Below are 16,245 nucleotides of genomic sequence, written 5' to 3' on the forward strand. Positions count from 1 at the left end.
TATAGTTAAGGCTATAAAGATGGCAGAGAATTATGTTAAAGTTTACATAGTTTGGTTGAGTTATAATGTGTTTTAGTTTAATATTCTCCACAGAGAGATTGATTTGATTGTATTATATTTAACATGACTGAAATGGGAGGATTTCACAATTTATGCAAAACATTTATTGGGTTTGACTTGCTATACTGTGTGTTCCTAAGGCAGAAGGTGAAAGTCCTTACTGTAATTGTTAATCAAAAACAGAACATTTGCAGTCAGCTTGTGTACCTTCTTTGATACCTACGGTATGTTGAATAAAGAGAATACTCCTATAGATACTAGGGAGGTCTTTTCAATTGCAGTCTTTGTTAGTGTAAATCAGAATTAAATATGTTCATTGTACAGCATCATGAAATTGTTGGCACATTTGAATAGCTTATCCTAATACATCTGGATTAAACTACTTTGTTAAATTCAGAACAAATAAATGTAAACCATCTATCTAATAAACATGCTTTTATAATTGATTTCTTTTGAGCAATTATTTGAGATTTATTCAATTATAAATTATGTGCAACTATATTACACATACTGCACTGTATACTCACAAATTAAAAACAGCATGTATTGTGTGTACTGATCAGTCAGGCATAATTATGTTTAACATTGTACAGTATACATTTCAGTCTTAAATACTGAAACTATTTATTGAAACAAAAACATTAAATAACACTGCAATATTAACAAACCATTAGTAGGGCTGATGAGTGGATTGTGATTCCTGCATATCCTGAATTTGAGTAATCTGTAAATTATACAGATTTAAAAAAGAGGCTTATCTATATTTTTTTTAAACCACAAATTTAAGATTATAAGCAGCCTGGGTCATGCCTGGTACCACTTTACAATGCCCAGTCCTACGATGAATATTCCAGTATATGACTAAGAAAATAGTAGATCTGTTTCAAATGATTATATTAAAGCTCTTGTCGGACAGAGTCTTTAAATAGACATTTGTATTAATCTAGTTATGGTTATATCATAAATGTACATAGTAACCACCACAAAAGCAAAATTGGCAAATTTAGTCTGTAACCAAGCACGTATTGAAGTTGAAAAGTGTAAGTTTTACAATCCTGTATTTTTGACATACAGTGTAATATTTCAGAACTAACATTCTCCCTGTAGAGCTTACATCCCATTGTAAGCAGGGCCTCCACCTCCTTCAGGTACCACCCAGTTGATGTTCTGACTTGGGTCCTTAATGTCGCAGGTCTTGCAGTGAACACAATTCTGTGCATTGATCTGTAGCCTCATACCATCTCCTGTTTCTTTAGGAACATATTCATACACACCTACAAAAATTAAACCAAAAAGTTTTGTCAAAAGAGCTTAACACTAGGTACTGTATTATACAGAAAATACCACTGTGGCTTTGAAGACAAGGGGAGTGCGGAACAGATGTATTGTTGATTAACAAATCCACAGACAATCATTTCAACAGTTAGTTACCAAGTGTATCACTTAGAAATAGGGCTTGCAATTTCAGTTTAGCATTTCATATTGTTAAAGAATACAATTACACATTAACATAATAGTTTTCATAAATTACAAATTCACTTCCACATAACAAGCTTACAGCCCACCTACAGTAAACAGCACTCACAGTAAATAGTTTTTGACTAATTTAACACTTATTGTTTATCTCCTGCTTAAACATCTTTTTAATGTAGATACACAGTTTCATTTGGTTTTACTCACCAGCTGGACAAAACCGTTGCTCTGGGCCATCATATATAGCAAGGTTATTGTTCACAGGAATATCGTCATTCTTCAAAGTAAGGTGTGGGGGCTGGTCGTGTTCATGGTTCGTTCCACTCAGAGCCACAGAGGAAAGGAGATCAAAGCTGATCTTCCCATCTGGTTTTGGGTACTCGATTGGCATGCAATCTTTGGCAGGTTTCAGTTGATCAGAATCCAATCCTGAAAAATTGTTAAAGGAAAAACAATAACATCCAGTCTGTATTAAGAATGAAATACTATTTATTTTCCCCCCAATTTGGAATGTCCAATTATGTTTTTTCTCCTCACCACAGAGAGTCCCCACACAGCACAGACACTCTGAGGGCGTGTGAGCATACTCCTACCTCACAAGCCTAAAGCTGGAATCACTTTTACACCAAAAAATCCAGAGCAGAGGTGGGCAGGCTACCAATCCCAGAGAACAGAGATCAGCCCTGCTTTTTATACACTCTGAATGTGCTCCATGTCTGGCCAGTAGGGTTCACTGTTGTACTGGTTTCCCACCCCCACCATGGGAAAGTCAGAGCCAACGTGAAACCCCCTTCGGGGTCCCCAGCAAAGTCTGGCCTCTTTGCGCAGCCCAGACGCAAACCAGCGCCGTCCAAGCTGTGTGACTCATCCTGCAGTAGCAGTGCTTTAACTGGATGAGCCCACTCTGTCACCCTCAGGAAATACTAATAATTCTAATGAAAATAAAGCTTTTACATATTTGATCTTTATTTAAATTTTTAATTTTTTTTGAGGTTCTTATTTTTTAGATGCAGGATCCCATTTCATGTATTACAAGTATTTTTAGTAAATGAAAGCATATAAAGGCAATAAAGACATAATACTTAAATAATTTCTGACCAAAATAAACATATTTATGTCTGTTTCATGGATATTATTTATTTAATTAGGGCCTGATCAATAAAACAACTGGTTTCATGGTTTCAGGCTGTAGCATGAGGAAGTTGAAAAGGAGAAACCCTGTCTGTTTGTATTTCAATCACAGCCCATGAGAAACTTCAAACATACTTCATCAGTTTCAGTAGTTACTCTGCAGTTGAAATGATATTTGACATCTATTAGGTAAGTGTTTCATGAGAGCTATATGGAGTATCAAATTAAAAGGTGGGAAAACAGGTAAAAGTTATTAAGATTGTAAAAATGGATGTTACCTTTGTGTTTCAATGTCCATGGCTCTTTTCCTCTGAATATCCAATAAAATATACCAGTGTAAACCATTCCACCGTAAACTCCAAATAACCCATGACAGGAAGGTCTGATATTCCTCACAGAGTACAGCTCCTTCCACACCCAGGAGTTTTTCAGATTTTCTTCATATTCAGGGACACAGAGTCCTGATTTAAAAAAAAATAAAAGATTGTCAGGAACATTTGGTGTACCACATGAAGCAATGTTGCATCAACCTTTTTAAAATGCACAGCAAAAAAAAAAAAAAAGACAATCTAATTTGTCGCTGAGATGGAATCCCTCAGATGGAACGGTATCAATAACAAGCTATGTATGTTATGTAAACCCTAATTATTTAATTACATCCCACAAAAGTTTAAGTCTTGTTTTTTCAAAGATTAAGTTACAAGTCATGTTTTTCTGTTGAACCACTTCAGCAAATCTGTCCATAAATATTTGAATGCTTGTATTCTTTTAGGCACATAGAAAAACAAAATAGTAGCCATATTTATATACATCTTGCTTAATATAACCTGGGTTATTCATCAACTCATCATTTTGTTTGCATATTGCACAACTTATATTGTCTATTATTGACAGTTCTTTCTGGTCTATGCTTTTAAAAAAATAAAAATGTTAAACTGTATAAATGATAGAGGTTATCAAAAAAGGAGCCAAGCTTGGTCATCCCAACAGAGCTCTCAAATCCAAGTAATATGTGAAGTCATGTCAGAGAGGGATGAACGTCTCTGTTTCTTGCCTTTTGTCTCAGACTGGAGATTCTCATTGGTGAGCTTTGAGAAGACACTCTCTGCTGCCATCATCCCGCTCTTCATAGCACTGTGAGTGCCTTTAATTTTTGGAACGTTCATGAAACCAGGACTGCAACCAACCAGCAAGCCACCAGGGAAAGTCAGTTTGGGCAAGGACTGAAAAGGACATTCACTTTCATTAGTTTCTACAATATACAATTTTTGAGTGATACCTCAGCAGCTAGGGGTGAATTATTTATTTATTTTTTTTAATTATATACAGTAGATGCTGGTTATTAGCCACCCTGATAAAGACAACTTTCAGTTATTAACATTTTCCCAGGAACCAATCCCATCCTGCAGACTTCAATGTTAACAGAATTCTGATATTAGCAACTGCAAGGCGCTTACTGACAACTTTATTACTAGTTGCCAGTGCTACAGAGCGTATTTGAATGATTTATGCGCATACTTCATGCAGCTTTTATAACTTCTCAACTGCGTATATCTGGCGGACTGAGGCAGAATCAAGGCTTTGAAATTGGCTACAAAGCTGCAGGCATTATTGAGATGGATTTACAGCGGGAGGTGGTACATTGTAAAAAGCAGACAACACTGGACAACTTTTTTTTTTAAATTGTGTGTACAAGACATTTATAATGTTTGCTTTATTCATTGTAAGGACAATTGTACATCATTGTGTAGTACTATTTAAGCTTATTTTATTTATTCCCCCCCCCCCCCCCCCACTCGTGAAGTAAACTGTTCTATGTTTGGATATTTTATGTTTCTCATGTTAATTTAACAGTAATATTTAAAACACATGTATTTCAGTGACATATTTATACAACTACAGTGCATATATATATATATATATATATATATATATATATATATATATAATATATATATATCGTCATTTCCATATACAGTGGCTCTCAAAAGTATTCACCCCCGTTGGACTTTTCCACATTTTATTGTGTTACAACATGGAATCAAAATGGATTTAATAAGGAGTTTTTGCCACTGATCAACACAAAAAAAAGTCCATAATGTCAAAGTGAAAAATAAAATCTACAAATTGTTCTAAATTAATTACAAATACAAAACAGAAAATAATTGATTGCATAACTATTCACCCCCTTGAGTCAATATTTGGTAGAGGCTCCTTTGGCAGCAATTACAGCCATGCGTCTATTTGGATAAGTCTCTACCAGCTTTGCACATCTGGACACTGCAATATTTGCCCATTCTTCTTTGCAAAATTGCTCAAGCTCCATCAAGTTGGATGAGGACCTTTGGTGAACAGCAATTTCCAACTCTTTCCACATATTCTCAATTGGATTGAGGTCCGGGCTTTGACTGGGCCACTCCAGGACATTGACCTTTTTGTTTTTAAGCCACTCCAGTGTGGCTTTTGCTGTATGTTCATTGTCCTGCTGGAAGAGGAATCTTCTCCCAAGTCCCAGGTCTCTTGCAAACTTCAGCAGGCTTTCCGCCAGGATTTCTCTGTACTTTGCTGCATTTTTGCCCTCTATCTTCACAAGCTTTCCAGGCCCTGACGCAGAGAAGCATCCCCATAACATGATGCTGCCACCACCATGCTTCATGGTAGGGATGGTGTTCTCAGGATGATGTGCAGTATTAGGCTTGCGCCAAACATAGCGCTTAGCATTGAGGCCTAAAAGCTCTATTTTGGTCTCATCAGACCATAGAATCTTCTTCCATTTGGTCTCAGAGTCTCCCACATGCCTTCTGGCAAACTAGCCGAGATTTGATGTGAGTTTTTTTTTTAACAATGGCTTTCCTTTTGCCACTCTCCCATAAAAGGTCAGTTTTGTGAAGCACCCGGGCTATTGTTGCCGTATGCACAGTGTCTCCCAGCTCAGCCGTGGAAGACTGTAACTCCATTAGAGTTGCCATAGGCCACTTGGTGGCCTCCCTGACTAGTGCCCTTCTCGCCCAGATACTCAGTTTTTGAGGATGGCCTGTTCTAGACAGATTCACAGTTGTGCCATATTCTCTCCATTTCTTAATAATGGACTTTACTGTGCTCCGGGGGATATTCAATGCCTTGGAAATGTTCTTCTATTCTACCCGATTGGTGCTTTTGAAGAACCGTATTCCAGATTTGCTTTGAATGTTCCTTCGTCTTCATGGTGTATTTTTGTTAGGAAATGTACTAACCAACTGTGAGACCTCTCAGACAGGTGTATTTAACCTGAAATCATGTGAAACACCTCAACTGCACACAGGTGGACTCCATTCAACTAATAATGTGACTTCTAAAGACAACTGGTTGCACCAGAGCTTATTTAGGTGTGTCGTAGGCAATCAATTATTTTCTGTTTTATATCTGTAATTTAGAAAAATTTGTAGATTTTAGTTTTCACTTTGACATTATGGACTTTTTTCTGTGTTGACCAGTTGCAAAAACTCCTAATTAAATCCAATTTAATTTCATGTTGTAACACAATAAAATGTAGAAGTGTCCAAGGGGGGGTGAATACTTTTGAAAGCCACTGTAAATACACTTGAAAACGGGGGCTTTTCGCTTGATGACAACTTTCTGCTGGGAACCGAGGGGTTGTTAATCTACTGTATTTGTAACACAAAGGCAAGGTTCTTCAAATAACATTAAATGGGAGGTAAAAAACTGTACCGATTAAAAGAAAGAAACCCTACAGTACTGTACCTGGAAGCCACCTTCATTTAGTGCTCTAGCTCCGTATGCAATTCTTTTTCCTCCTTCTAGTGTTGGCAACACAGTTGGATGGTGTTTCCACCTTTGAAATTCTCTGAATGGGTTCATATATGGGTTTTGGTAATCCAAGCCAACCTGCAATATGAATTTATACTTCATGTACAAAAAATCTTCAGGTCTACTGATGATGCGATCAAACAGCACTGGTTAAATGCAAGGCTGCAAGATGAAGATTGTTCTTGAGGGACACATGAAGACAAATGAAAACGTGAAAAATATCTGAACCACTGATATGTCCTGGGGTTAAAAGCATGACCCTAATATGATGGCCAATTCACGTCACATGACAACGTGAAGGGAACCATAAGATGTTCCATAACACTGAAATTTTAAGTTGCTATCTTAAATTGTGATTAAATATTAGCAGTAGAAGGTGCAGTGCTGCAAACTCATACAAGCTCTTTTCACAGGTTTACTTAATGAACTGCAGCTAAGTTTGCTCTCCATAATGGTTTTGAAACAGCAGTATGTTGTGCAGGCCTTGGAAAAAGTGCATAGAAAGACCCTAAAATCAGCTTTCATTGTTTATGGTAGGATCTGCTGTATTTTCCATTGTGATTGAAATAAACTTGTAACAGGGAGTTGCATCTTTGTTGAAGAGTGCGAATAAGATTGAAAATGACAACAAAAGCATAAATGTAAAGTTACAAAAACTCTGCTCTACCTTGCACAGTTCTGTAAACACGGTCCCCCTTGTCCATATGTGATAGCTATTCACTGTTTCATGGTTGCTAGGTGATCACGAAATGTATGTCGGTAATGTCTTGGTTATTATGTGACAACCATTCAAATATAAAATTGTAATTAAAATACTGGTACAGTATTCTCTTATTGTGTACCCCCTCCAATTTGTGGTCTGCATTTCCATTCATGACCTATACACTAAACCTTTCAATTCACAAAGCAATTTCGCAGCTGTACAAAACTTGTGTGAGATTTTGAGGCGTACTCACCACAAAACCAAGAGCCACCAATGGTTCCCCCTCATTTAAATGATACAAGAAAGATCCTCCATACGAGTGTCTGTCAAGAGGCCAACCCACTGTGTGTTCAACTCTGCCAGGCTTCCACTTCTTCTCATCAATAACCCATACCTGCAAGAAAATTAGATGTTACAATCTGCTACATCTATTTTATTATCATCATAATTAAAAACAGGTTGCACTGCAGCTAAATCTAAACCATTGGGATTTATACTAGCCCCAGCAATACCAGCACAATATAGTTATATCTGTTAGAAATGCAATACTATTCCTCAATAATGCAATAGTTACAAAAACAATTATATGAGGCCAGTCACTTGACGCTCGTTGCATTGACAGTTGGTACCTCTTTCAGTCCAATAGCATACGTCTGGGGTTCACAGTGCTGCCTCAGGTTGAAATGTTTATACAACTGCTTTGCCAGATGTCCGTGGCAACCCTCACCAAATATTGTTACTTTGGCATGGAGCTCCATCCCTCTTTCAAATGTGTCCTGTGGATGAGTCAAATATATTTATTTTCCAATAATGCCAAATTACATTTTAAAAAGATATCAAAACATCAGATCTACATCACTGGGGGCAGTCACCTTTTTACCTGGTCAATGACACCAACACATTTCATTATATATGTACATGTTAACAGTGTTAACAATCTTTACCAATATATGCTCACAAACAGAACACTTCATGTTATCTTTACCTTTGGTGACCCATCTTTACTAATGCCAAGATCGTTTGTAGCAATCCCTTTTACACTGCCATCTTCATGGAATAAGACCTGAAGAAAAAGGCACATATAGGCCAAGTTAGTGAATTATGCTGATAAATAACACTTGAAGTTACCAACATAAACAAATATTAACCACATTTTGCTTTACTCATTTAACACTTTTGAATGCTACACTGTAAACTGTAAATAAAGACATTCATAAAGACATGATTAATTATCTCTCCTAATGAATTGTACCTCAGCAGCAGCATACCCTGGATAGAGCTCCACCCCAAGTTCTTCTGCTTGCTCTCCTAACCAACTGACCAAATGGCCTAGACGCACTATGTAGTTCCCATGATTGTTCATTGGGAGACCTAAAAAAAGATTTAGTTAAGATTTATATGAAGCTCCAACATTTCTGTAATAGAGTTAAAAGAATAGAGGTGAATATGCAGCCACAATAATCTTTGTACTACTGTTAGAATTTAGCTAAACATGATTACCCATTAATTGCACAGCCAAGTTTAGAAATAATCTGAGTATGCGTCTTAATACATGGTGGATAATATCGCCATGAAGGTACTTTAAAATGGCTCACATGTCTCCTTCAAATCCGTATTGAAATGCATTGCTATTGTGGTAGCTTACATAGTGCTTGTTCGCACCATGTCTTGCATTTTGTCTAGTACCGAGTGCATTGTAATTCACCAATATATTGGTCTAATCATTTAACATATATATGAATCTTGTTTGAAGATCACTGGATAGGGCATACCTGGTAATATCGGCACAGGGATTCTGTACCTTTCTGTTAAAATGCCAAACTTATCTTCTGTCACAGGAGTATGAAGGGGAGCCTGAAGGTCAAAGAATTAATAAATAACACTCAGAAGACAAAGGGCCAAGGCTCATCCAATCAAGGTACTACATGGAAGCATACAGTGAGTAATACAAGTCCTGCTTGTGTTGAGTTTCCTGACCTCGGGTACCAGCATTCTAGCTTAATTAGTCTCTACATTGAATAAAAAGGAATCTAAACAAGTACATATCAACAAAATGGCAAGACAATATACCATGCTTCAGCAGCAGCATCAAGCCACTGTTAGAACTCACCCCTCTTTCCTTCCAGTCTGGGAAGAGCTCCTGCAGTGGACTAGGCTCAATACAGGCTCCTGACAGGGTGTGGGCTCCAATCTGAGAGGCCTTCTCCACCACACACACACGAAGCTCTTTCCCCTGCTCATTGGCCAACTGTTTGAGACGGATGGCAGCCGACAGGCCAGCTGGACCTGCTCCCACTATAACTACATCAGCTTCATCCGCAAATCTCTCCATGTTCATCCCTTCAAAAGAACAAAACCCCACGTAGATCAGGTTAGGTTAACCTGGTCTCTGTAATTATGTTGGTTCCACAGAAAATGATTTACCCCTCAAAATAACTGCATCAGTTCACAATTCTTAAACAAATACAGCACATAAGAAGCACACAATGCTATATCTGTTATAAACAGCCTACCATAAATTGTTATATTTTTTCTAAAACACTTAACACTTAGTTACAACTATAACATTGCATCTCAAAGTCCCTTTTAAATTTGAACATATACATCTCTATCATTAAGAACAGATATCATGGCATAATAAACAGATCAATTAAATATTATGCAAATTGAAAGGAGCTTTCCTTTAGACACCCCTAATTTATAAGCCTCAGTTGTGTAGACAATGTGGGGAAGCTATAAAAAAGGCCAACAAGATGCTCGGATACATTGTGAAAAGTCTTGAATTTAAATCAAGGGAAGTAATGTTAAAACTGTACAATGCATTAGTAAGACCTCATCTTGAATATTGTGTTCAGTTCTGGTCACCTCGCTATAAAAAAGATATTGCTGCTCTAGAAAGAGTGCAAAGAAGAGCGACCAGAATTATTCCGGGTTTAAAAGGCATGTCAAATGCAGACAGGCTAAAAGAATTGAATGTGAACAAAGAAGACTACGCGGTGACCTAATTCAAGCATTCAAAATACTAAAAGGTATTGACAATGTCGACCCAAGGGACTTTTTCAGCCTGAAAAAAGAAACAAGGACCAGGGGTCACAAATGGAGATTAGACAGAGGGGCATTCAGAACAGAAAATAGGAGGCACTTTTTTACACAGAGAATTGTGAGGGTCTGGAATCAACTCCCCAGTAATGTTGTTGAAGCTGACACCCTGGGATCCTTCAAGAAGCTGCTTAATGAGATTCTGGGATCAATAAGCTACTAACAACCAAACGAGCAAGATGGGCCGAATGGCCTCCTCTCGTTTGTAACCTTTCTTATGTTCTTAATAATGCCCCCCCCACCCCCCCCACCCAATGTTCTTGCTTTTTCCTATAAGCCTGGCCTTACATTACCTTCCCATCGTGGGTCCTTGTCCCGTGGATAAATTGTGTAGTGTGAAGTGATGCGAGGTGTTGTGGAGGAGGAAGAGGTCCATCTTGTAGCACAAAACAGGGATGGAAGGCGTTCCTTCTGAAGTGCCTTCAGAGAACACAGACACCGACGTGCTTCAAAACAATCGGAGAGGTTTCATAAAACTTGTAATGACTGCCTTTGGTCAGCCTTATAACTAAAACCTTACCAGGGCTGTAAATAATGTGTTAATATCAAAACCAGATTTAGCTGTTATTCTTCACTGCATCATGCTTTGTTAGCACCAATATTTTTTTAGTTACTGGTAATATTTTCATGTAAACCTTACCCCAGCTTGCAAACAGTAAAATAAATAAATAAATAAATTGTAGAGTTCTCTGATGAAATGAAACTGAATATCATTGCTTCTTCAAACCCTAAAATGTTTGTAAAAAATGTTTTGTGCATTTCCAAATTCTATCCCCACAGTTAACAGAGGGCATATTTCAGTTGGTTCCATTCCAGGCGTTACTGTGAGCTTCACGACAGAGGTAAATTTACTAAAGCTCATACTACAACCTGCAATACCACAGACCTGAAAAACAGCATTGTTTAACTAGTAAAAAACAGAATAGTTAAAAAAATGCAACAATCACTCTATGTGTACAATATTGCACCATTTTTCATAATTTTTTGTATTCTGGTAAGTTTTGTTCACCGTGTAACATTAAGACATCAGAAGTTTGTAGTCATGTAGTATTTATAAGTAGATCAGGTGTTGAATACAGCACAATCCTGCTTTATTATGGATGACCTTCAGACAGATCATAGTTTCGTGAATAACATGCTCAATTCCAGTCTTCAAGGTCTGAAGCCTTCCTGGTCTTTGCTCCACCTGCACTCTAAATTGAACCATTGAGGTCTTTATGACCTAATTACTGTATACAAAAAAAATTACCTAAAAAGAAAAGAAATTCACAGAACCCAGGCTCAAGGTAGAATTGCGCTTACCAGATGTTTTTTTTTGTGGGTAAAACGAACCCTACATGGAACAATCTACAGTTAAATACCCATTGACCATGTTTCAGAGGGCGGCCCACGCACACACAGAAATAAAATTGGAAATATGAGTACATGTACTATTTCAGTGCCAGATCTCCTACTCAAGCACCCTTTAGGGCTAGAAACGTTTAGTTTTCACTAAACTACACTGTATGCGTACACTACAGTGCAGAAACTTTTAAGATCTCTTTTCTTGCTTGCATCCTATTCCAGTAGTCCCGCCTCTTCCCACTCTCTATTGACTTCCGTCCTCCCCAGGTCTTCGTAAAGCCGAAAGCTATCGGCTGATCGACATACATTTATACAAATTCAAAGGTATTCAATAATTGGCAAAGTTCGTCTTATTTTTCCAACAATCAAGACTTTCATTTGACAAGCATTTAGTTGAGCCTCATTATCATACTGTCTATCATCATAACACCTAAACGCCAATTATAAGGAACCTCCAAATAAAAAGAAACACAAATCTGCTTTAAACTCAATCTTAAAAGAATACATATATAAAGCAAATTATTTATGATTGTGGCATCCTCTAAATGTGGACTACAAGAATTTAGCAATGGAGTACGCCAGAGAAAAATACCCCTATCATCGTCTCGCTTTTCTTTTTACTTTTCTTTCCTCTTTCTGTGTCAGTCCAAACACACACACAGTTGTTACTTCGGACTAGTTTGCTTTTTATGGTGTGTTAAATTGTTAAAGTTCCTGATTGCACCACTAAATACACCTGGTTTCAGTGGCTCTTAACACACTGCTCAATTGTTTATTTGGGACCCTATTGCACTGTCATCAGAATCACTTCGGCAAATATGTTAATGATGGGGCAGGGTCTCATAACGGGGCAAGACAGGTCTTCAGAATACCATTTCAGTGCAGTATTTGTTTATTTATTTTTAAGTCTTCACTCCATTTATGCACCACAGAATCGGGGTGAAGGACTTTTAGCACTTGCACTTGCATTTGTGCTGTGATCAGAACACAACCATGAGTTTTAGTTTATAGACAGCAAGAGTTTAAGATGTTTGTGTTAATAAAAGGTTTTTAAAAATCATACCTTTCGCACATTTTCCTTGAGAAACTATAAAAATTGCTAGTATATGAAAACATTATTTAAAATTGATTTAAATCACCTATCCCTGCTAAACAGCATTTGCACTTAATGGTCACAAAGCTAAGACACAACAATATCATATTGTAGCGTGCACAGGGGGAGGCAGCAGCAGGGCTGGTAGGTGACCTATCACACACAAAGACGTAAGCCGATATGCACCTTGCAAAGTAGCCAGCTATTTTGTACAGCGGTACCGGCGCTTGCTACGGAGCACCATTTGTGCCAAAACTATCCAGACATTAAATTTGTCAATTTGTTGAGCAAAATTTCTTACGCCTCCATTGACTCTCCATAGAAATGCTTTTGCCTAACTCTCTATACCAGAATGCTTTGCGCACAGTGAGACGGAAGTTTCCATTGAAAATCAGCAGAGTCGAGTATCTTGTTAAATAGAACATCTTGAAACGCCCTTCTAATAAACTGCAGTTTTGAATGAGGCTGGATTTTCATTGGTTAAATATTAATGTATACTCCCATTGGCTAGAAAGGTTGCAGTGTTTTCCACAGTGCGAGATTGACAGTTGGAAGTTTGTTTATTGGGAAGTGTCTGGGTGATTGGAAATTTGCAGGTCCGTACGTACTGCCTTTCGTATTAATGAATTGACAAATTGATTAATTAATTAAGTAATTAATTAATTAATTAATTGATGAATTAATGAATACGTTTTGTGAATTACTATATGAATTGACAAATTTATGGACTAATTGCTGGACAAATTGACAAATGAATGGCTGGATAGTTTTGGCACAAATGGCGCTCCAGAGCTTGCTTCAGTGCGAGAGGTCCCGAGTTCGCGCCCGCTTTGCGCATGTGTGTGGATTGCCTCGCCCTGTGATGCGCCTGCCTGCGTTAACCGAGATTGCTACATTAAGTCTTGGCCAATACGGATAACACCGAATGTATATAATAAAGTATAAATTAACGAATTTATGCAAAATGAAGATTACGCTTAAAATGGTAGTTCGAATCTTTATGCGTGTCCCAAAAACAAAATTAATCACGCATGCGTGTAGTTTATGTAAGCAGGTCAGATTTGTAGGTAGCAAAGATTTTCAAAACACCGGCCCTGCTTGCATAATAACCCATCAGTTTGCTCAGTCAGAAGTATTTTTAAATCGCGATTTAGTCAGTATTTTATGGCTCAATAACTTCTAAAAGAGGTATTTCAAACAAAGACCAGGAGGTTATGCAAAATGTATGTCCTAAACATTGTTAGAAAACCTGTTACCTTTGACCTAAATTTACAAACCACCAGTAGGCGACGCCTTCTCGTGTCGAACATAGAACTGTGCACCAGTGTGATTATCCTCACTTGCTTTAGTTTAGGATACAACAACAAAGTAAACCTTAATATTATATATATATATATATATATATATATATATATATATATATATATATATATATATATATATATATAAATAATATTTATTTTGTCACGACGGACTGGAGTGTCCTCAAAAAAACTTTTTTGAATACGTGTAGTCTACTATAGATATACTAGTAGTAGTGTTAATATTTTTTTTGAAATATATATCTTCAGGTGTACGTTAGTTTTATTATTCCAACATAAAGCAAACTACACAGTTACCGTACTAAACCCCCGTGAAGTCTGGTGGGCATTTTGACAGTGACACTTAAGAAATAGTACTTACCTTGTAATGTAAACTTGCAAGCTGGAAACATGTTGCTCACTTTTCGTGCCTTAATTTATCTGTTGCTACTACTACCGAGTTGATCAGATTAAATTTGCCAGTGCAGAATATATCAATTCCTTGATTTATGCCGTAACCATTTACAACTAATTAGATCAGGACTCAAACCCCCTCTGATCTCCCAGTAACCTAACAAAGTGTGTGTCGTGCAGCAGAGCCCACTAACCTTGACATAACAACACTGGTGCAAGCCCTGAACTGTGGGAAATTGAGTTTTTTTTAACTCCCGCCCCCTCATGCTTGTGATCCTATTACATAAGATATGACTACAATTTCCGTGATGCATCAAAATACTTCCTTAGACGTAAACCTTGACAGTCTCCGTAGACTTTGCGTCAAATTACGTGAGTCTCCGCGTATACGGCTGTGTCCCAAACCGTACCCTTGCACCCTACACCCTTTGACAAGTGTACACTTGGGTGAGCGAGGAAGTAGGGTGTAGGGTGGAGCTAAAAGCGTTAAATGGGATGCACTTCAGCATTATTATTCAGCACCTTTACCTTTGAGTGAGAAGGAAGCTACGCAAGCTTTTGTTGTCAGGTTGTAGTTTGGAAGAGTTGCTGTGGCATTTGCACTATTCCTGTTCCACAGAACTGGGGCAAGGATTTCGGCAAGTAGGAGACGTCTTCACCGCGCTATTGCCCAAGCGAACAAGAGGTACTTAGATCGTTTTACATGTATATGGTTATTTTTAAACTTTGAGATAATTTTAAAAACTTTGATATTGGTTAATAAAATAAAAACTTTGCCATATCTTACGAACATGTACATAATAGTGTAGCCTAATATTTCGGTTTTCTGGTTTGTTTTAAATAACGTTTTAAATAATTATATATATATATATATATATATATATATATATATATATATATATATATATATATATATATATATATATATATTTACTTGAAATCCAATAGGTAGCCTGATATATTTTGCTTTATATTCAGTATCACTGTGAAATGGCTAAAGGTTCAACACTAATTTATTAATCACTGCAAAAACATATAATGGAAATGATAAGTGTGCAGATACATAATTTCAAATGTCACTCCCAGCCCAGCGTCGCGGCTTGTCTTTTCCCTGTGAAGAGGACATCGTTTGCCACACCCAGCTGGATCAGTGTCTCTTCCTCTGTCCCTGTACATTTCGTAAAAAAATAAATAAATAATATTTTTGAAATATATTACTCGCTTATATCATCTGCTAGTTTTTGTAGCTACATATCTAGTTAGTTAGTTAGTTAATTAGTTAATTGATAGATAATTCCAACAATCGATACACACTGAAAACATTTTTCGCTGTACTTTCTAATCATATATCATTACACATTACGCAAATAAATTATTTGTTAAATATCTTAACAATATCTACAATTTCCTAGCTAACTACATTTACATTATATTTATGTGCAGCCGCCTCTGACCTATTGGCAAATTGTTCCCTTTCAATTCGAAGACGACCACCACTACATTAGGTATGGGATATTCCTGCCCTTAGGGTAGGTATTGCTGAGCTCTCTATAGCTGAGCTGCTGAAAGGCCCCTTCCTGGGATGAAGCACTCGATCCCGCCTACCTAGGGAATAAAACCTTCACCCAAAGGAAGTTCTTCCTCGTTTTCCCTCTCAAGACGGTAAGGTAAGACCTCTGTGTTGAGCTGAGCGTATTGATAGAAATTCGACTCGAGAAGCTCTTTGAGTCGGTTGTATTTCCCTTGCATTCGTGCTGAAAGCCAGCTTGCCATTTTCCCGGAATCAACTACTTGAAAAAGACAGCCTTGTTGCCTTTCAG

At 37.3% G+C, this 16,245-nt stretch overlaps 1 protein-coding gene across 1 annotated transcript; it reads right to left on the bottom strand.

Moving 5' to 3' along the window:
* Positions 1-146: 146 nt before the first annotated feature.
* etfdh (electron transfer flavoprotein dehydrogenase) lies at positions 147-14,640 on the bottom strand. Its single transcript, XM_041263458.1, has 13 exons — positions 14,394-14,640; positions 10,567-10,719; positions 9,285-9,514; positions 8,947-9,028; positions 8,427-8,545; positions 8,160-8,237; positions 7,804-7,950; positions 7,428-7,568; positions 6,406-6,549; positions 3,719-3,887; positions 2,943-3,125; positions 1,741-1,962; positions 147-1,334 (listed from the first exon to the last, which is right to left on the bottom strand). Exons 1-13 carry the CDS (start codon positions 14,422-14,424, stop codon positions 1,171-1,173), a joined length of 1,863 nt encoding a protein of 620 aa, XP_041119392.1. The 5' UTR covers positions 14,425-14,640; the 3' UTR covers positions 147-1,170.
* Between the last annotated feature and the right edge of the window lie 1,605 nt (positions 14,641-16,245).

Source organism: Polyodon spathula, chromosome 1, assembly GCF_017654505.1.
Source record: "Polyodon spathula isolate WHYD16114869_AA chromosome 1, ASM1765450v1, whole genome shotgun sequence".
NCBI lineage: Eukaryota > Metazoa > Chordata > Actinopteri > Acipenseriformes > Polyodontidae > Polyodon > Polyodon spathula.

Excerpts from the sequence above, each read along its gene's own strand:
- etfdh (XM_041263458.1), bottom strand. The coding sequence starts at position 14,424 with ATGTTTCCAGCTTGCAAGTTTACATTACAAG. Across the intron at positions 9,515-10,566 it reads CAAGGACCCACGATGGGAAG|GGATGAACATGGAGAGATTT; the intron begins GTAATGTAAGGC and ends GTTCTTTTGAAG. Across the intron at positions 6,550-7,427 it reads TGGTGGCTCTTGGTTTTGTG|GTTGGCTTGGATTACCAAAA; the intron begins GTGAGTACGCCT and ends TTCATATTGCAG.